Genomic DNA, 21,631 nt, shown 5'->3' on the forward strand with positions numbered 1-21,631 from the left:
ACTTTATTCCTCTAATAACTATAAGATCCTTTGGCACTGGTTCAGATGAAACTACAAGATCATTGTTGAGTTTTCCTTCATTAAATATCATAAAAAAACAACCCATTCTTGTCCCTTTTTTCTCATACATGTCAACCTCACCTTCAACAAATGTTCAACCACAGGTTAACTCTACATTGAACATTCCTCCTGACCCAGGAAACAGCTTCCAAAACCCTACTAATTTCTCTTCAAATAGCCATGCCACTACTAATCCACAAAATCATAATCTAAACCAAACCAGAATCACTTTTACACATGTATTGCGTTACTATTGGAAGGGTGTTAATCATAACATTGCTTATCCAACCCCAACCCAGATATGGTTAGCACAAAATGTGTATCCTCTTGTGACCCCAATGCGTGTACTTTGTTTCATAGTGAGTCTAATAAGCTTCATGTTAGCATGTTGCTTCTTCATGGAAACCGAGCTTTATAAAACACATGTTAGTGGTGGCCATAACCATGCAAGTCTTGTGGTTTTTGCTGTGATTGTGGTGCACTTTCTCCTCGTGTTTTTTCTTCTCTTCTTCAGCTTCTTCACTTCAGCATACGAGAGGTTCAAGAACCACTTCTTCCTCAAGTCCATAGGAGAATTCATAGTTATGCGGGTCATGTCCCTTCTGATTTCGGGGATTGAACAGAAGCACCAAGATGGGTGTTCTGAATGGCTAACATGTGCTTTTCTCACCATTGATTCACTCTGCATAATCATTTTGCTGAAGCCTGGCCATAACTACTCTCTGCTTGATGCCTTTTTGACATTAACATTGCATTTGGGGTTGGAGGGAGAAGGAATATATGCCTTCACTGCTGATGCTTTTGTCTTTGTGATCATGGCCATCAAGAATTTTCTATGGCTGCACATTGCCAACATGCATGGTAGAGATCAAGAACAACTTCAATTGGTTTGGTATGATTCACATCAAATTGATCATTTCTCCTCAGTGTGAAAGCAGGAGCAAGTAGCAGTAAATAGCAGAATGAAATGTTAATTTGGGTTAGAAAATAACAGAAACAGTGTAGTATTCTATGTAACCTCTATCTTTAATGACATGTATTATTTGTTGAAATTTATTGAAAATTAAATAAAAAACTTTATAGGTTTGAGTCTTTGTTTAATGACTGCATTCATGACTATGTAATTCTTTTTATAAAATTTCACTGGTAATAAAGTGTTCCTAAAATTTCTCTCATATATGTGCTTTATGAAAGTGTAAACATTAAGTGATGTAGCCACAACACCTTTGAAAAGAAATCAGAGATAGGAAAAAAATTAAGTAACGAGTATGATATGTGGTAGGAAATGAAAGAGAGATACAATGGAGATGTCAATATTAAGCTGTTTGAAAAAATTAGAAAATAGATAACTTTGACTCGTATATATATTTTATTTACTTATAAGGTGTTACGTTGCACCTTAACATAAAATAATCAGTTTACAATCTCTGAAACTGATTGGTTTAGGAAATTTCTGAAATGAAAAGTAAAAGCATAATTATTAATTAAATGCAAATCCTCATTAATATCAATAAAAAAAACAATACAAGAGGATATTTAACATTAATTTATAGATAATTCTTTAGTGTTCAACATTTTTCTTTTTAACTTTTAATTTTAGAATACTGTCTAAATCTTAACATTACAAGTTGAGTTAAGGTGGGAGACGTCGTTAACCCGCATAAGGTGGTATAAATTGAAGCCAATGAATATAAAATTTTCCATGTTGTACTTTTCGAATTAAGCTAACTGGAAATCAAAGTATGGAAAACTTCTATGTTGAACTATCTAAAAATCTTGAGTTTAAAATTATACAATATAGGGATTATTCTTTTCTTTAAAAAATAGTTTAAGATTACATAATTTAGAAATAATTATTTTAATACTTTTATATTACATAATCAAAAGTCAATCCAGAAATTAAAATTGATTTATCTATAATTACATAATCTGAAAACCATAATGGTTTCCAAATTGTACAAATCTAAAAGTTAATTTTTACTTTCAATTACACAATCTAAATATCACTTTTTACAACAAAGTGAAAATTTTAATATTCGCGGAGTACTGGACAAAAATATGAAGGTGTAGAAAGAATTTGCCTAAATTGGATGAGAATATGGGTTTTTTTTTTTTTTTCTAGCTTTAGGGATACCAAATAGGCCATTCCTACCGTGCAAGTCACATAAAATATGTTTTGGTGCTTTCTCCACGTGTCACCATTCATCATCTAACATTTGTTTTCATTTATACGTCATTTAATTTATTTAAAATATTGAAATTAATCCATTTTTATGAAAAAATAAATAAAAAATCAATTTTATAGATAAAATAAAAGGTGAGTATCGCTGTATTAAAAAAATAATATGAAGGTAAGTGTCATTTCTAAATAGTCGAAGACGTAGACTTATTTAAACATTATAGAGTATGAATGATGAATATTAACTTCATGTAATGCAATTTTTCCATAAAAGAAACTGAAAGACAAATGCTAAAAGTAGAAGTACACATGCATCTGAAAAGTTAATAAAAGAAAACTAAAGCAAGAATATATATTAAAAATTAAAAAAAAAATGAAATGCTGGTTTGACAATTTTAATAAGAGCTTTAATATTATAGATAAGTAGATAGATGCAAATTATAATTAAAATTTTTAGAATTTATATCTTAACTAGCACTAATTGAAAAAATAGAAGATGTGGCCATGCACGTTATCCGATTCTACTCTCGAATTAGTCCTGTCCTTGGGAAAAGTATAGCATGGTAATCACATTCTAGACTTTGCAGCTAATTGGGATTTGAATTTTTACAAAACTTGGAAAATGGAGACACAAAACAAGCACCTGCACCTCCTTTTCGACAAGTATCAAGTATTCATTATTCCTTTCCTTCAGATGTTGATTTAGATTTATACTTCCCTTCTCGGTTCGGATTACGGTATGCTCTACAACAATTATAAAAACACACAAGAAAGACGTCATTCAACAGACATCACAACTTCCTAAGACTAAGCCATACACGCACCTTGGTAACACATCCAAGTGAATCCAACTCAACCCATTTCGTATGCCACGTCCAAACCCAAACTATGATGGTTTTCTGCAAACCATATGCAACTCAACCCAAGATCATGTTAGGAATGATCCAACTTTTCACTAAAAGGGAACGAGTAAAGTGTTTTAGGAATGGGTGGCTCTGGCAATTTTTAGTCCATTACCATAGTTTGGCGGCTAATTCCAAGTATGGTAATGTCTCTGGAACGAAAGATCCAGTCATCCTCTGATGACCCCAATGCGCATATTTGAATTCTTCTGTAGTTTGTTGGGCTTTTCTGTGGAGCTTTCATGGAAACCGAGCTTTAAATATCAATTATCAGCTGATCTGCCTAGTCATTGTAACAAGCAGGCGGCATCAGGGACATCGCTTCTATGATGGCAGACACCAGTGGTCTATCTTTGAACAACTATGGTATCTTCATCTAGTTTTCTGTTATCAATTATCTCTTTAGCCTCACCTTATTACGAATGGTACATATGTGGGTTTTGACAGATCATCCATCATGAGTGTACCTGGTGCAATATACATAAGAAACCAATTCCCCAGCTCCTTCATGAAGTTGATCATGTTTTTCGTTTTTTACAAATCCTGAATCTGGTATCTCATGCCATAGATTAGTAGCGAGAATATGAGCTTTTAGGACTAAGTTGATTTTGACTTATACAGTGCCTCATTGTTTTCTTTCATTTTTTTTGTCTCTCAAAAAAATTATGTATAACTGTCTTGGAAAAACATTAACAAGCAAAAGTAATTAACTTACATTATTACAAGTTATATATAACTCTTTCTCCCTCCCTCTCTTCACACACACATACATATATATCACCTATTCAATTTTCTCCACTATCCTTTCCTTCAAGACTTGTTTGACATTATCAGTAAATGCAATAACTTCATTTCTTATTTGACAAAAAGGCACAAGTTAGAAGGTTTCTCAGTACCTCAACTTTGGAAAGATTGAACTACATACGGAATGTACAATTAGAATGAGTAGAGATCTAAAAAAATACCTGAGGAAGTCGATGTCAAAAATGGTCTGCAGTCTCCTCTCATGTCTTAACCTACGCTCCACATTCATATTGATTTTGATCAGTAAAGTTTGTTTTTTCCTTCCCTATTTTTGAAGTGTATGCATTCATGAAGAGTTGAAGAAAAGCAGATAAGAGGAATAAATAGTTAGAGCACAATATTACTCAAATCAACTTAGTCCTAGAAGCCCACATTCTCACCATCTAAATTCTTCCATGTGAAATCTCAGATAATTTATTTCATGTTATAATACCTCAAAATGAGACGAACTACAACACTAGTAGGCACAGCCCTTGAATCCAAATTCCTCTTCGTTTTGTTAGCTTATCACTGCAAATGGGAATGTAAACTGTTTATTTGTTATGAGGAAATGGTAAGATTTCTTTTGCCATAAATGTTAATGTAATTTTCAATTGCAATCCACAGCACTAGCTGGTAATATTCTCTCTTTCGAGTGAGGATGAAAATTACTCTGTTTCTACATTAAGTGCAAAAGCTTAAATTGGCAAACCATGGCCATCCATTTATTTGGTGTGTGCACATGATATAACTTCAACATATTTATACCTTCCTATAACCTTTGTAAGCTGTTGTGTGTGACTTTCAACATAATTCAAACTTAGTTTTGAACCACTCGAGTTTTAAAAATGTAGGTCATCAAGAAATTGATGATTTTGGTTTGAGTGTAATGTGGAACTTCAAAACTATATCGTGTAAAATTTTAGGCCTCTCTATCAGCACATCAACAACACACAGGAAAACTAAAATCCATTTACCAAACATGCACTAACAAGTGACATAGCGTGACTTCCAAATAATGCATACACTCTCTTATCTCGAGTTCAAATGTCAGTATGCAGATATCATTGAAATCCAGGACCATATGAAGGATTTGACTCCTCTAAGCTGAGGAGATGCACCTTACAGAATAAAGGGCAATAACAAATCACAGGTTTAAAATTAAAATTACATAAGATGAAAGATATATTTAACAAAATTTAAAACTAACTATAATTATAATCACAATCTTTAATAGTCAACTACTAATTGCACTTTGATTCTCCAAAGTGCAGTTCCATCACTTCAAAGGAGCCAAATCTCCATAAGAAATCAGCTAATGGTTGATGACCTTGATAATGATGCATACAACTATCAACTAGATTGTAATGCAGTGTAATAAATATTCACCCCCATAGTATCATATTTCATAATGCCTAGGAAATTTTGAGGAATACCAGCAACACACTCGTAATACACTCTTCAGAACACAATAATTTTTATCAGTTGAAATTTATTAAAAATCTCAAAATTTTATGAGTCTCTCATCTTAACGATCATTTTCATGATAACTTCTACTTCCTTTTACCAAACATCCATATGGACAACAACTACCATAATAAACCAAGTTTGCTTAGTTGAATTGACCTAATGGCATCTATAATCTATAATTATTTCTAAAACACAAAAAAATGTACTCATCACATAAATCCACAAATCCAAATGCTACGATTACAAGCAACCCCAAAAGAAAGAAAGAAATCTACTAACTAACCTCGATCAGGAACCCTCCTTCTTTTCGTTTTCCTCGGTCTTCTTCTTCAACAACTTCGGCCTGGGCTTCACGGGCTTCAAGAACCCAGCCTGCAACCTCACCATCTCCCTCAAAACCCCAACCAGCTTCTCTTCAATCTCGGGCCCATTGGGCTCGAGCACGCGCAAGGCCCGAGCCACAGCCTCCATTGTGCTAACGCACCCCGCGAAAGGCTCCTTCCTCAAAATCAATTCGGAGTCATAAATGCTTCCGCCGCCAACACTCTCATCCACGTCCAGACAAACCCTAGTGGCGAACCCGGAGAGGAAATCCTCGCTGGCCCGCACCATCTCTCGAGCGTGCTGCCACGTGGCGTCGAAGGCGATGAGGACGAGGTCGGCGGAGGGGCGCACGGCGGAGATGTGGAGGGCGGGGGTTGTGGAGGAGCTGGAGGAGGGGAAGAGGTAGAGGGCGGCGGGAGAGCGGTCGAGGATTGGGGAGAGGCCGTGACGGAGGCGGCGGGAGGTGACGGAGGAGGCGCGGAGGAGGGACTTGTTGAGGATTGGGGTGGTGGAGAGCTTGTGGCGAGCTTCGTGAGGGTGTTGCACGATGAGGATGCGAGTGGCGGTTTGAATCGGAGGAAAGGGAAGCGCGTGGCAGAGACAGACGCGCGTGGGACGGTCGCAGTTGGAGCAGATGGAGCGACGCTGAGGCTCCGGCGAAAGAGCGTCTTCTTCTGCTTTAGGCTCCATGCAATGTAACATTATAACACTTGCCCTTCCTCCATCTACACACTCCTCGAAACACAGGTCATGTAACAGCCTAACAGCACAACGCTCCGCAAGACATTATTAACTTTTGTTCTAACATTTAAAAAATAATTATTTTGAGATGTATCTAACTTCGTTCAATTTTATAGAATTTTAGTCATCTTTTTAGATGTATTAAACTATCTTATATTAAACTTGCACAAAATATAAATATAAGTATAAGATTAAATATGATATAATTATATGCATTTAGAATTAAATATGTTTTTATAAAAATCCAAAATTCATTGTTATTTAGTTTTTAAGTTTTAAAAATTTATATATATATATATATATATTCTTTTTAATATTTCAATATAATTGTAATTATATTAACATGTTAACCAATATTTTTTTACATAGCGTTGGAGTTATTTATAATTTTTTTTACACATTAGTAATTTAGAACTTTATTTTTAATACATAAAAAATTAATATTCTTAAATCAAAATGATTATATCATTTTTAAATTGATCCACATAAATGTGTTAGAGTTTAAAAATATATTAAAATTTAAAAATTACGAAATTTAGTATCATGTTAAAATTTATTATAAATTATAAATATATTTAATTCATTTATTTATTCTGATAATCTTTCTATATCTTTTATGTTCTTTTTTAGAATTTTGTATAACTTATTATATTATTTATTGAGCTTTTTCTATTGTGTCACTTAATTAGTTAAGATCGATGATTAGGATCTTGAATGGTTCATATATAATTGTAAATTGTGAAAACGTAACACGGATCCCAGATTTTACTTTTTATTTTGATACAAACATAATACATATCATCACACGCACATCCATAAAAATAAAATTAATTCTTTGTCAATATTTAATCAGTTTACAAATTCATCTTTCTCTGCAACTTCATCAAGCTGAATTCGTCTAATATAAATAATTTAAATTAAAAGAAAAACTAAAAGATTTTCATTAGTTCTATTTCCTTTCCTCCATGAAAAAGAGGAATAATAAGAATATCATCTTCTTGACCACCGAAAGTTTGACCATCATCTCCATTTAATTTGGGAGCATCATTTAAATATATATTTTCATTCTCTCCTCCTCCTTCAACATATGTCAAGCTCAAATATACATTGTCGAGAAATATTGATGACCTGAAGTTTAAGTAGTAAATTAAATAATTGTTTAAACTTAATTCATTCATTGTTAATGCAATTTTCGTTTTTTTTTCATTTAAATATTTATGTTGAATGGTTTTAAAAAATTATGATGTTATTCTTGCATTTATATTACAGAAATTATCAATCATAATTGATTATTAGGCTTAATATTTGTGGTTTGTTTTATATATTTCATTATTAGGCTTAATATAAATTTTATAATTATGAGACATTCATTAAGTTAGAATTATGACTAACACAAATTTATAATCATCAATGTAAATAATAAATAGTGTGGTAGAAAAGGTATGTTAGTGAAAACATTGTAAGTATTTTGTCCTTGTTTTGCTTGATGACAGTTCAAAATTAGGCTCTAAGCTTTATTTTTGCACTTTGTGTATGCTACATTTATTGTTTTATGTTCCATTCCTTTGTGTGCTAAAATTAATTTTGCAAGAATTTTAATTTATTCTCTTATTAAGTTTAATATATAGTACAGTTGCTAAAGCATCTTTACACATTCTTTATGTCTGTCTCGTTGTACTGCACAAGAACTAGTTAAATCCATTTCATTAAAAAGTATCAACAGTAACCATTAAAAAAGTATAGAATTATGATAACCAAAATCCATTAGACAACTTTTGCAACTAAAAAGTTAGTCATATTTACATGAATTCAAAAAATATTTTATCCTTAAAAACTTCATGTTCAATGTATCATATTATTGTGTTTCTCTACATCCACAAGAGAAGAGCTTATCGATAACGATGTCCATGAGTCAAGTTTCTCCTTCAAGTTGCAGAGGGTATCCTTTACAAAAGAACTTGTACCCTCAAATTCAGCAGCAGCAGCAGCAATACTATTGAATTGTTTGCATAACAGATCAAACCTCTGCACTTGAGGTTCAAAATGCACAACACCATAGCTGGTTTTTATACAAACATGCTTCCTCAGAATATTTTTCTTCCATCTGTCTAAAATATATTTACAGGGCACCTCCTTCACTCTCTCTTGTGACAGTACTGCAAGCGAGTGCCTACAAAGTATACCTCTCAACTCAAACAACCGACAATTGCATTTTATATCACAATCTTCCCTGTTATATATGACTTCAACCACGGATTCCTTAGGCTTATCCTCTGTTATCATATCCTCTATCACATTGTAGCGACAAATAGAACCATCTTCACAAGCAACAAAAACGTTACAATCAGCCTTTCCAACAAATTCACGTTGAACCTCCAGAAACTTGGCATGAGTGTAAGCAGATTGAAACTGCCTCTCAAGTGGAGATTTGGTAACACAAGTCTGACTGTTACTGGATGAATGTATGTCAGCTATATACTCCTTCTCAGCCTTATATTGCAAGGCATTATTGTACTGATCAACAAATTGCTTCAAAGTTGTTTGTTGGTTTATAAATCCGTCAAAAATTGCATGCCTACTTTCACTTTGCGGATTAGTACACATTCCAGCCCAAAAACCACCTCGTACAAAGGAAGGAGCCCAGCGATGTCGCTCAAGGAACAATTCCTTCAACCATTTATTGTCTTTGAGGCCAAAATCCTCCACAATCCTCTTCCATTTCCCCTCAAATTCATCTGTTGTTGGTGTGTCATAGACTACACTATGCATACGATCTCTTAAGGACTTGCAATTAGCATACTCATGGATCAGTTGGGGAAGCTTTTCCATTATATTTGACAAACACCACCGATGTCGAATGGAGGGGTATACAGTGTCAAGTGCTTTCTGCATGGCCCTGCAGCAATGATCTGTTACGATTCCTTGTGGGGGTACACCAGACATGCAATGCAACAATGATTCGAACAACCAAGCAAATGACTCTGAGTCGTCAGATGATAACAACCCACAACCAAACAGCACAGATTGCCCATGATGGTTAACTCCAATGAAAGTTACAAGTGGCACTTTGTAGTGATTGGAAAGGCATGTAGTATCAACTGTCACCACATCACCAAACGATTCATATGCAGCTCTACTCCTTCCATCAGACCAAAAAACATTCTTCGCGCTGAACATATCATCCAAGTCAACTGCATAGAAGAAGTTTCTATCTTGTTCTTGCATCCTCACCAAATACTTCTGTAGGGCATCACCATCTCCATTTTCTCTAATCCAATGTCTTTCTATCTGAAGGTAATTTCCGCAATTATTTTGCTCTGAGATCTTCTTAACACCCATGTCAATAACTTCTGGATCCAATTTCCTTATACACTTCATCTCAATAGTAATTCTCTGAGAACCCAATTCATGATTATGACCGAGAGTAACTGCACTAATTTGATAGGTTCCATCTTTGCGTAAAGTCAAATTTATCCTAGCAGTACAATACTGTTTCTTTGATTCATCAATAGCAGTTCTTGATCTCTCGGAACATACAAGTATCAAATATTTAACTTTGCCTTCACCTCCCCTTTTTGAGGTTCTAGTCTTGACGCTGAAGCCCATTTGGTCGGCATATTTTGTGTAATACAATCTTGCCTCAGCTTCTGACCTAAAGATCATTCCAGGTCGTGGCACAGGATAATCATCATCATTTTCATCCAAACTAATGGATCCAATCTTACATTCTTTTGGCAAACGAGAGATCAAGTGTTCCTCATTCCCAATGGAAATAATATCTAACGGAGCATCTGAATGACATCGTTCACCCATTTCCTACAGGAAAAGCAACCTAGTCAAAATTCAAAACCATGAATTTAGGAATGTATGCATGTAATTACAATTCATTATATTTTTTACCTACAAGGTTTTAAGGAACACACTGCAATTAGTATTTCAGCCACAACCCCTAGGGTTTCAGAGTCACTGCAACTGCAATTGGTCACATTTATCCGTAATTTCCTACAATATAAAAATCTTTATGAAACTGTAACTGGCACTGTGATCACAATTTTAAACCTTGTTTACTCAAATTATACTCGGATCTAGAAAATATCTTCTTAGCACCAGGATGAGGGCTACAGTATATAAACATTTTGTTGCGGATGCTATTCAAAACACAAATTAACAATTCTACAAGCAAGAAGCAAATACAGGATTAGATAAAATAGTTAAAAAAATCATCAAAATTTGCAGAATTTGCCTTACCAAGACGTGTAAAATTCTTTAAGGGACAATGAAACTGAAAATTGTTTTAGACAAGAAGAGTAAAAAGGGAGAAGTTCATAAATACCCAAAGCTCAAAATGGTGCTGGTTTGGCCTCTACCCTAATTAATATTAGTCTTCACTTCCTCTGAAACTCTCTCTCAAAGCAGTGTTTTTTCGTTAGGGGAGAAGGGAAGGGCTTTGGCGCACAGTTTCTAAAGTTTTAGGGCATTTTTTGTTTTGACTTTTTTTTTCGACTTTACTCTGAGGATCGAATGTTTTTTTTTTTTTTTTATCAACAAAAACATGAGGAGTGAAAAAAAGTGAGTCTGATCAGTATGAAATAAAATCAGAAAAAAAAAAACAGTCCCGTTAATTGTGAAGGAACACGTAAAGACAGTAATTGAATTTTGTAAAGATTTAAATATAATTTTAATATGTATAGTTTTACATATTTTATTTCGTATAACTTTTTTACTGTAAATTTGATTCTTTAATTTTTTAAATTAAATTATTATAGTAAATCATGAATATACCATTCAATCCAATGTTTGACTAAACTTCTTTTTCTTCTAAAAAATAAAAATAACATTAAAGCATCTAATTTTAAAAAGGCAAATACTTATATGAAGAAGAGACTAGTATTTCAAGATACAAGCTCTATCAAAAAATCTATTTATCTCTAAATAATAATAATGCAATTTTCTTTCTTCTCTTGTCCATATTATGTTTTCATATCAATCTTAATTAACATTACCAGTTTTAGCATATTTAATATCTGTTGTATAAATTTTCTCAACAGTAGTTTATCTGGAATGTTTATGGATTAAAATTCACAAATATGTTAATGAATAGTTTTTTTAATTTAAAATTGGTAGGATATTTTCTACTCTCTTTTTTTTTAATCTTTAAGATAGTTTCTTATGAATTTTTGAGATCAAGAAACTTTGGAGGTAATTTTCTATACAGTTACAATTCTCAACAAAATTAGGTGACTTTTTACACATTCTTAGCATTAAGTAATTTTCATGAGAATTTAAAGTTTATAATAAATTCTCGAAAACTTTTTGTAAGAAAATTTCGAAATCTTTATTTTTTTCACTACAAATTCCTAAAATATTGAAAATTGCTTATCTTTGGCATACAATCTACGAAGTATGTTTTGTATATACATTATCTAATTAGCATACATGTACATTTTCATGGGACTTACTGGACATTTTGATAGAAACATTATCTAATTTTTCAAGTTCTTTTTTTAAGATTTCTCTTCTTAAGTTAGGTGAGTAGTAATAATGTGTAATTTAAGAAAGTAAGAGAAGAGAATATTTTAACCAAAAAAAAATTAAACTGGTCTGTTTGTAATTAGCAACCACTTGAGTTTTAGTAAGTCAACTAATACCGTAAATATTTAAATGACATGTATTTAAAACCACTTCATGAGTTTGAATTAAAATCGATTTAAGGATAAAGTAAGTGTTTCGGGTGTAGGGACCAAGAGCCTACTAAAAGAACCTCTTTACTTCGCGCTATCTTTCTCCTCTCCAGTAACTTTAGCGAAATCCACTCCTTAGCTCGATCGGTTGGGATGACGATCGGGGTACCTGTCTAAAGTACTCCGATGCTTAAGTCAGTAGGGACCGATCGGTGTGTCAGAATATCAGTTGTAATAAATGCGCAATTAATAAATCATACCAACCTACCTTTGGGCCCTATTTATAGCTTTCGACATGGGCCTGTAATTAGGACTTCTTAATCACGGCCCAATGACACCTTAATGAAGATTATTGACTCGTTTAACCGATAATCATTAGCTTAAGCTATATAACCGTGCGACCGATGGTCGCTTGACTGGGTTAATGGCGCTATGTTTCCAACAAGCTAACAATCTGTGTTTTACCGGTCGACCGTCAGGTGCTTTTACAAGGTCCGTCGCTGTTGTCTTCCCGATGGGCCGATGGGCCCTTAAGGCCAGAAGGTCCATCGTTGTTGTTTTACCGTTGAACCGATGGGCCCTTGAGGCCAGAAGGCTCATCGCTACTGTTTTACCGATGAACCGATGGGCCCTTGAGGCTAGAAGGTCCATCGCTGCTGCTTTACCGATGAACCGATGGGCCCTTGAGGCCAGAAGGTTCATCGCTACTATTTTACCGATGAACCGATGGGCCCTTGAGGCCAGAAGGTCCATCGCTGCTGCTTTACCGATGAACCGATGGGCCCTTGAGGCCAGAAGGCTCATCGCTACTGTTTTACCGATGAACCGATGGTCTGATATTTTATGTTATTCGTTCGACCGATGGTCCTTTAATGATGCTACGTGGTTGTTCGTTTACCCGTGAGACCGATGATCCCCTGAGGGTTATTAATGGCCGATTGACCGATTGGACATACTGTACACAAGCCCCCCCAGCCTCGAGCGATGGGAATGAAGCGAGGAGGTTTTATCCAGACCGTGGTGTCGACTGACCGCTGGCGTTTCTCAACGGTTACATTGCCTCGTGGGTCGTGCCTGACAGTTATGATCTGAAGCGTCGCGAAGCCCGGACCGTCGATCTGAATATGATCTTAGGGTTCTGGGGCTGCCACGTGTCACATGGTCCCCCCTATAAATAGGTTTGTGTGGCTGTCGTTATTTTCACGCTTTCCTTTCTCTTTCTAGTCGAGCTTCCGATCGTTTTCCTCTATCTGCAGGTAAAAATGTCTTCAAGCGCATCGGGTTCAGAGGGTCTGTCGGGTGAAGTGGTCGGGCGGTCTGGGGGTGCTGGGTCGGTTTCCGCCTTGTTCGAATCATCTGAGTCGGGAACCTCGCTCGGGGGGGTTTCGAGCGCAACAAGTTCCCCCATCCTCCTTAGTGGCAGCTCTGAAGCCGAACCACCGGTCGCTGAGGCGGGAGAGCCAGTCGCTATTTCTGACGAGAGCGGGGACATCATAGGCATCGACGTTCGCGACGAGGGGGACGAAGCCGATCTGTCAGAAATATCGGGGTACGACTGGGCCCCCTATGAGCCGCGCACACTCGCGACAAGGTTTCGATGGGGCAACGACCTGGGGGATCTGGTCGAGCGGACCAGGATCTTCAGCGAGGAAGTAGAGGATGGGCTCCTTCGGGTCAAAATATGTGCCGGCAACGAGAGGGTGTGCCATGGGAAGGGCGAGGCGAAGCTAGACTTCTTCTATGTGTACGCCTGCCTTTTTCATGACCTGGGTTTGACTGTGCCGTTTGCCGATTGGCAGATGGCCGTCCTCCGACAGATTCAGTGCGCGCCGACGCAGATACACCCGAACGCGTGGGCGTCTATGCAAGCGTTCGACGTTTTGTGTCGGGCGGCCGGCCTGACGCCCACCATGCCTCTGTTCCTGCACTTCTACAAGACTCGTCCGACGGCGTCGAAGGGTTGGGTCTCCTTCCTCGGGGTGAACAAGAGTCTGTTCACCCTCTACCTCGCCTCCTACAAGGGTTTCAAGACCGGCTTCTTTAAGGTCGCGATTCCCGGGAAGGGGAGGAGATTCATTTTTGATGAGCAAAACCGGCCGAAATTTCCTCTATACTGGACGGCGTTCCCCCCTCCCACTGACGCTTGGGTTGAAGAGCGGTTGACCCCGGCCGAACGGGCTGACCTGGCCGTCCTCAAGACCTTGCCCGACAAGATACCCCCGCGGCCACTAATCCAATGCCTCCGCTCCCCGGATTTATCGAGGGCGGTTTATGGTTAGTTGTTCTGATATTGCTAATTGTTGTATTGATCGCAGTTAACTTATTTACTTTGCTATTTTGCAGATATAATGGCTCGGACGACCGCTCCCAGTGCTGAGTTTCTGGCTCGCGCAAAGACTAGACGGCGAGGAGAGGACACCGCAGAGGAGGTGGTGCCACTCTCGACCGTCCCTGCGGCTCCTCCTACTGATCGGGTTCCGCCTACCACCGCCCCGGCCGGGACTTCGGGCGCCGTGTCGCGGCCTCGTCTGATTGTGAAGCGGCCCGGTTCTGGTGCTGCCGCTACTGCTGCTGGGGACAAGGGGAAGAAGTCCAAAAAAGACGACTCCCCGGCCGTTCGTCCCCTCAAAAAACAGAAGCAGGGGGAAACCTCTGGATCCCTGGCCGATGCTTTCCTCGGCGGCGGTGCTCGCCTTGATGAAGAAGTCTTCCTTCAGCTGGGGCCTCGAATGACTGAGGCACTGAAGGACGTGTCTGAAGAAGATGCCCTTCGGACTGCTGGGGAGCTCACCCTCAGGCTGGCTGCCCTGTACACCAAGTTTCCTCGCCCCGAACGGAGCAAAATAGAGGACTTGGAAAAAGAGTTCGCAGCGGCTAAGACCGAGCTCGACGAGGTGAAAGCGTCGGCGGCTGACTTGAAGGCTCAATTCGATCGGCTCAACGGCATCAAAACCGAGCACGCCAAGTGTGCTGGGCTGTTGAAGGCTGCAGACGATCGAGCCAAGGCGGAGCAAGCTAAAGCAGGTGAAGCCGCTGAAGAACTGCGTAAGCTCCAACGGCGTTTCGACGATCTAACTCTGGAGCACATGGCCGCCGCCGGTTCAGCTTCAGACTGGCAGAAGAAGGCAAAGGACTTAGAGGCCGAGCTGGGAGTGGCCGACGAGCAAGTATTTGCTCAATATGAGGCCGGCTTCCAGAGTGTCGTCGATCTGGCGGTCTTTTACTATAACTGCTCTCCCGACTGGTTCGACGTGCATATGGGGGTGGTAGATGGGAAAGTGGAGAGGGTTTTTGACCGGCTAGACGAGGTCAATGACCCTCCTGTATAAGATTGATTTTTACTTTTGTTTGTATATTTTGATATAACCGATCGAACCCGATCGATTATTCGGTTGATCGTGTTCGCTCGGTTATTAGGTTATTTTTTGACACTCTTATGTAAATTTTGTGCTCCCTATTTATCTCATCTGTTAGCTCTTTCCTGCTTTCGTTCATTTATTGCTTCATGTTGGCGACCGACCGTACCTCTGTTGTTTCTTAGCGTTGGCGATCGGCCGTGTAATTGTTTAACTTGTTAATTCTGTTTAGTTGCGCTTAGTGTTGAACTGACCGGACGATCGGCGTGCAAACATTAAACGAGTTATCTTGATTATCTGTTCTGTACGGTGGGCTTTTACGCGTTCGATTTTTTTTTTTTTTTGATCGTTGGTGTTATACCCCGATCGACCAAGACAGCTCGTGTCACTTGTTTACCCGTGGGGTAATTAGATCGCTTGGATCGGTGCTGACAGAGCGGGACTTCCTCTTGGAAGTCCCTGTCTCGATCGGTCAGGCTTTGGTTGGGTCTCGTAGGGAGCCCCGTCGGTCAGACTGTTGGATAAAGTTGCATAAAACGCTCATTTTATTCATAGTCAACTGTAATACATTTTGAGGTGTGATGCGTTCCATGTGTTGGGTATTTCCTTGCCGCTCAAGTGCTCCAGCCGATAGGCTCCATTCTGCAGACTCTCGGTCACGCGGAACGGTCCTTCCCAGTTTGGCGCTAGCTTTCCCTGTGTTGACTTCTTTCGGGCGTCATTGGTTTTCCTCCAAACTAAGTCCCCTCTGACGAAGCTTCTCGGTTTGACCTTCGCGTTATACCTTCTTGCCACCATTCTCTTGCACGCTTCTGCTCGCACGGCTGCTCGTTCTCTTCACTCGGTAATCCAGTCTAATTCTTCGCGCAGTCGTCCACAATTCACCTCAAGGTCTTGCATCTCCCGTCGAAGCGTCGGTTCCCCTACTTCGACCGGCAACATGGCGTCGGTTCCATACGTAAGGTTAAAGGGAGATTCCCCAGTTGTCCCGTGCGGCGTACATCGATAGGCCCAAAGGACTTGTGGCAGCTCGTCGACCCACGCTCCTTTGGCTTCTCCTAACCTCTTTTTTAACTCGGCCACTATCGCCTTATTCATGGCCTCAACCTGACCGTTGGTTTGGGGATGCTCGACCGAGCTGGTCACGTGCCGTATCCCCACTTGCGTATAGAAGTCCTTCAGTTTCTTGTCGATAAACTGACGACCATTGTCGGTGATGATCGTGTGGGGAAGGCCGAAGCGACATATGATGTTGCGCCAGACGAAGGAGTGAACCTGCCGAGCGGTGATATTAACCAGAGCCTCTGCTTCGACCCACTTGGTGAAGTAGTCGACTGCTACGGGTATGAATTTCTTCTGCGCTCGGCCAATTGGGAAAGGTCTGACGATGTCCATGCCCCATTGAGCGAATGGCCATGGAGCTGTTAAATTGTGTAGCTCGGTCGGAGCCCTCTTCACATCATTTCCATGGGCTTGACACCCTTCGCACTTGCGTATCATGGCTTCGCAGTCTGCTTCCATGGTCGGCCAAAAATATCCCGCTCGGAGTATCCTTGCTTTCATCGTCCTTCGGTCGGTGTGCATTCCGCAGATGCCATTATGGACCTCGTTCATGACGTACTCCGCTTCGTCTGCAGATAAGCACTTGAGGAGCGGCGCTGTGAAGCCTCTCTTGTATAGATCTTCTCCGATGATCAAGAAACGGAGGGCTCGCCTTCTCTCCGTCGGCCTAACCTCTTCTCCCGCCTCGCACCTCTTCAAGAGTTCTCGTATCTCGCCAGTCCAGTCAGCCGATCGTTCTGCTGCAGCGCATTCTCCCGCCGAAGGTCTCATCAGAGTTTGCCTGATAATTGTCTTCAATTGGCCCTTCTCCTTTCCCTCCGCCAGCTTAGATAGCCTATCGGCTCTGGCGTTCTCCGCTCGGGGGATGTGATGGATGGTAACTTCTTCGAATTCTTTCATGGCTTCAACAGCCTTGTGGTAGTACTGAAGCAGCAGATCATCCTTGACCTGATATTCACCTTGTACCTGCCCGACCACGAGCTTCGAATCAGTGTTACACTTCAACTTCGTCGCGCCTAAGTCTTTTGCTAGTCTTAACCCGGCGATCAGCGCTTCATACTCTGCCTAGTTATTTGAGGCTTTAAACTGGAACTGCAAGGAGTGCTCCACCGTGAAGTCGTTCGGTCCTTCAATGACGATTCCCGCTCCAGCACTTCGTTTGTCCGACGACCCGTCGACGAAGAGAATCCATGTTTGCTCGGACGTAGGGACCGGTTCGTGGAGTTCGGCTGCAAAGTCGGCCAAATGCTGCCCTTTGACAGATCCTCTAGGTTCGTACTTAAGACCGAACTCGGATAACTCAACCGACCAGACGATCATTCTACCAGCCAAGTCGGGCTTTCGGAGTATCTTGGCTATGGGATGATCGGTTCGGACGATCACTTGGGGACTCTGGAAGTACTGGCGCAAACGACGTGCGGCCGTTAATAGCGCCAAGGCTATCTTCTCGACTAGCTGATACCTCGTTTCTGCACTCTGTAGTACTCGGCTGATGAAATAAACAGGCCGCTGCTCCGGGGCTTCTTGTATTAAGGCCGCACTGATTGTGTCGTCCGACACCGACAGGTATAACTGCAGGGGTAGCCCTTCTACCGGTCGGGTCATGATTGGTGGACTGTTGATCATCTCCTATATTTGCCGAAACGCCGCCTCGCACTGATCATCCCACTTCTCCGTAGTTCGCTTCTTCATGATTTTTAGGATCGGCCTAACCTTCTCCGTTAGCCTAGGTAGAAAACGTGCCAGAGAAGTCAGCCGTCCCATCAACCGCTGAACCTCCTTCAAGTTTTTAGGGCTCCTCATCTCCACGATAGCAGCGCACTTGTCTGGATTTGCCTCTATGCCTCGGGCCGTCAGCATGAAACCTAGAAATTTCCCTGCCGGCACCCCAAAAACACACTTCTCTGGATTGAGATGCATATTATATTTGCGCACCTGGTGGAAGACCTCCCCGAGGTCGCGTACGTGGTCCTCGACCGTCTGCGACTTCACGACCATGTCGTCCACATACACCTCCATGGACCGACCGATCTGCTCACGAAAGACCCGATCCATCAGCCTCTGATAGGTAGCCCCCGCGTTCTTCAGACCGAACGGCATGACTTCGTAGCAGAAGTTTGCTCGATCTGTTATGAACGCCGTTTTGGATCTGTCCGGGCCATACATGGGAATCTGGTTGTACCCAGAGTACGCGTCCAGGAAACTCAAATAATTGTGCCCAGAGGCTCCATCCACCAGCCGATCGATGCTGGGAAGCGGGTATGCGTCCTTCGGGCAGGCTTTATTGAGGTCGGTGAAGTCCGTGCACATCCTCCACTTCCCGCTCGTTTTCTTCACCATGACGACGTTCGCCAGCCATGTAGTATACTTAATCTCCCTGATGAACCCCGCCCCTTCTAGCTTTCTCACCTCTTCCTCGACCGCCTTCCTTCTCTCTTCCCCCATCTTCCTTTTCTTCTGTGCGACCGGGCGAGCTTCCCGAAAGATAGCCAATTTGTGAGACATCACGTCCGGATGGACGCCTGGCATATCGGCGCTCGACCATGCAAACAAATCTTTGTTTTCTAAAATCACCGCACCCAGGAGTTCTTCTTCTCCCGCGCTCAGGGCTCCCCCGATCTTCGTGAGTTGATCAGGCTGGCTTCCAATCAGGATCTCCTTGGTTTCTCCTTCTGGTTGCAGCCGATCCTCTGTATTCGTCCGGGGGTCTAGGTCTGTCATCGCAACCTCCGATCGGTGTTGTTTACGCGGTCGGCTGTAAGGTCTGATCCTCAATCCCGCAGCATAGCATTGCCTGGCAACCTGCTGATCTGCATGCACCGTGCATATTGTCCCCCTGTCCGACGGGAACTTCATGGCCAGGTGCAGGGTAGACACAATCGCTCCGAAAGCGTTCAAACAGGGTCTCCCTAGCAATACATTGTATGAAGTGTTAGCTTCAACCAGAAGGAATCTAACCCTTACCTCTCGGCCGTCCTTCCTAGAGCCGATCCTCGTACGAAGATCTACATATCCTCTCGTGTCCACCCGTTCGCCCGAGAAGCCTACTATCTGCTCGTTGTATGGTACGATCAGGTCCTCGGAGAGGTCCATCCTCTGGAAAGTCTTCCAGTACAGGATGTTGACAGAGCTTCCTTGATCGACCAACACCTTCCCGATCCCATACTCGGCCACCTCTATCGAGATGACCATAGGGTCATCATGATCAGGATCGGGCGCCTTGAAGTCGTCGTTCGTGAATGTGATGGGAGGCATCGATCGGATCTTCTTCTCGACAAGATGGACCGACTTCAACGCCCGAACGTGCCTTTTTCGAGCTGCGGAGCTTGACCCTCCTCCGGCGAACCCCCCGGAGATGGTATTGATATAACCCCTCAGGGGTCTCTCCTGGCTGCGACTGCGGCTCCTTCTCGGACTCCGATGTGACCGGGACGGTCCTCTCCTACGCTTCTCGCGCTCAGGCTCCCTTTTCTTCTCCGAACGGGTTAGGGGGACCCTTCTCCTCGGGCTTTGCTTCCTCACCGGACTCCGTGGGGGACGATCTTGCCGAACGTATTTCTTCAAGTGTCCCTGTCGAATGAGCTCTTCTATTTTATCGCGGAGCGTGTGGCACTCTTCGGTGGTATGCCCGATAGTCCGATGGTACTGGCAGTGCTTGCTCCCGTCGGCATCGGATGGCGGAGGCTTCTTCCTAATCGCAGGGAGCGAATCCGCGCTGAAGGCCTCCTGCAGGATCCTGGCTCGGGGGACAGCCAGTGGAGTGTAGGTTGTGAACTTCGGTGGCTTCCGTTCGGTTGGTCGGGTTACAGGTTTGCTCGGTCTGGGAGCGATCGGCTTTGAGAGTGCAGCATCCTCCTTCTCCCTCTTCTTCAGCCTAAACTCCTGCATATCTTCCATCTGTATGAATTTGGCCGCGCGCTCCCTCATCTCCTCCATCGTCTGCGGCTTCTTCCGGCTTATCTTGTCCGCAAAAACTCCCGGCTGGAGTCCGTAAGAGAAGTGATGTCGCGCAATCTCGTCGCTAAGACCTTTTATCTTGACCGACATGCGATTATACCGATCAAGGTAACTCCTCAGAGATTCCCCGTCCTCTTGTCGGATGTTCACCAGATTGTCGACCGTTAGAATGGCCGGTTTCAGGGGCGCGAACTGTGTGCTGAACCTCGCTTTCAGAGTAGCAAACGAGTCAATACACCCGGTCGGTAGCTCGGAGAACCACTCCAGCGCCTCCCCGGTCAATGAAGTTGAGAAGACTCGGCACCAGATGGGGTCGCTGACAGCGTGAAACATCATCTGATGCATGAAGACCCGCATGTGATTGTCTGGGTCGGTCGTGTCGTCGTACTTGTCAAAAGTCGGCATCTTCCATTTCTCCGGTAGCGGCGTCTCCAAAATATACGAGGTGAAAGGGGAGGACCCCGACGCGGGTATCGGTTGTCGTGACGGACGACCCCCGTTGTTTGCTCCTGAACTCTCCGCCACCGTGTGTGACGGATTTCCCCTCGAAGCCTGGGTCCTTTCAACCCGAGCGGGTTGTGACTGCTCATGTCCCGTAGGTGGAAGACGGCTCTCCACCCGCTCAGCATCCCGATGCTGTTGTACCCGACTTAGCCTGTTCGGGTCGGGTACTGTCGGCGTCGAAGGGATGCTGTCCTCTTTGTGCCTTAGAATGGCATTCTCCTCACGTAAAATCTGCATCTGCGCTTCATAGTTCCTCTGCATCTCGTCCATCCTCTGCTGCATCACCCGTATCATCTCCCTAGTGTCTGCCTGATCATCTGCTAATCTCCCTCCGTCCATGTTGCTGTTTCGGTTCCTAGTGGTCACCATATGGGATATTCTCAAAGGAGACTGCTCGGCCCCACGGTGGGCGCCAAAATGTTTCGGGTGTAGGGACCAAGAGCCTACTAAAAGAACCTCTTCACTTCGCGCTATCTTTCTCCTCTCCAGTAACTTCAGCGAAATCCACTCCTTAGCTCGATCGGTTGGGATGACGATCGGGGTACCTGTCTAAAGTACTCCGATGCTTAAGTCAGTAGGGACCGATCGGTGTGTCAGAATATCAGTTGTAAT

The 21,631-nt window shown here is 42.0% G+C and overlaps 2 protein-coding genes across 14 annotated transcripts; both read right to left on the reverse strand.

The window, feature by feature from the left end:
- Positions 1–812: 812 nt before the first annotated feature.
- On the reverse strand, positions 813–6,505 carry LOC114196061 (DTW domain-containing protein 2). 10 transcript variants are annotated; one of them, XM_028086594.1, is made up of 4 exons: positions 5,678–6,505; positions 4,379–4,474; positions 4,107–4,157; positions 2,843–3,608 (listed from the first exon to the last, which is right to left on the reverse strand). In XM_028086594.1, exon 1 carries the CDS (start codon positions 6,418–6,420, stop codon positions 5,683–5,685), a length of 738 nt encoding a protein of 245 aa, XP_027942395.1. In that variant the 5' UTR covers positions 6,421–6,505; the 3' UTR covers positions 2,843–3,608; positions 4,107–4,157; positions 4,379–4,474; positions 5,678–5,682. The 10 variants fall into 10 exon arrangements, with proteins under 10 accessions (XP_027942425.1, XP_027942395.1, XP_027942433.1 ...); XM_028086632.1 differs by having other exon boundaries at positions 2,843–3,424; positions 4,379–4,455; positions 5,678–6,504; XM_028086576.1 differs by having other exon boundaries at positions 4,379–4,455; positions 5,678–6,504.
- Positions 6,506–8,148: 1,643 nt separating this feature from the next.
- Positions 8,149–10,973, reverse strand: LOC114193048 (protein FAR1-RELATED SEQUENCE 6-like). Of its 4 annotated transcripts, none has more exons than XM_028082760.1 (3): positions 10,793–10,973; positions 10,364–10,461; positions 8,149–10,275 (listed from the first exon to the last, which is right to left on the reverse strand). In XM_028082760.1, the coding sequence occupies exon 3, from the start codon at positions 10,270–10,272 to the stop codon at positions 8,302–8,304; it is 1,971 nt and encodes a 656-aa protein (XP_027938561.1). In that variant the 5' UTR covers positions 10,273–10,275; positions 10,364–10,461; positions 10,793–10,973; the 3' UTR covers positions 8,149–8,301. The 4 variants fall into 4 exon arrangements, with proteins under 4 accessions (XP_027938561.1, XP_027938550.1, XP_027938557.1 ...); XM_028082749.1 differs by having other exon boundaries at positions 10,360–10,461; positions 10,793–10,969; XM_028082756.1 differs by having other exon boundaries at positions 10,360–10,632; positions 10,793–10,969.
- Positions 10,974–21,631: the final 10,658 nt, after the last annotated feature.

This window comes from Vigna unguiculata, chromosome 1 (assembly GCF_004118075.2).
Source record: "Vigna unguiculata cultivar IT97K-499-35 chromosome 1, ASM411807v1, whole genome shotgun sequence".
Classification (NCBI taxonomy): domain Eukaryota; kingdom Viridiplantae; phylum Streptophyta; class Magnoliopsida; order Fabales; family Fabaceae; genus Vigna; species Vigna unguiculata.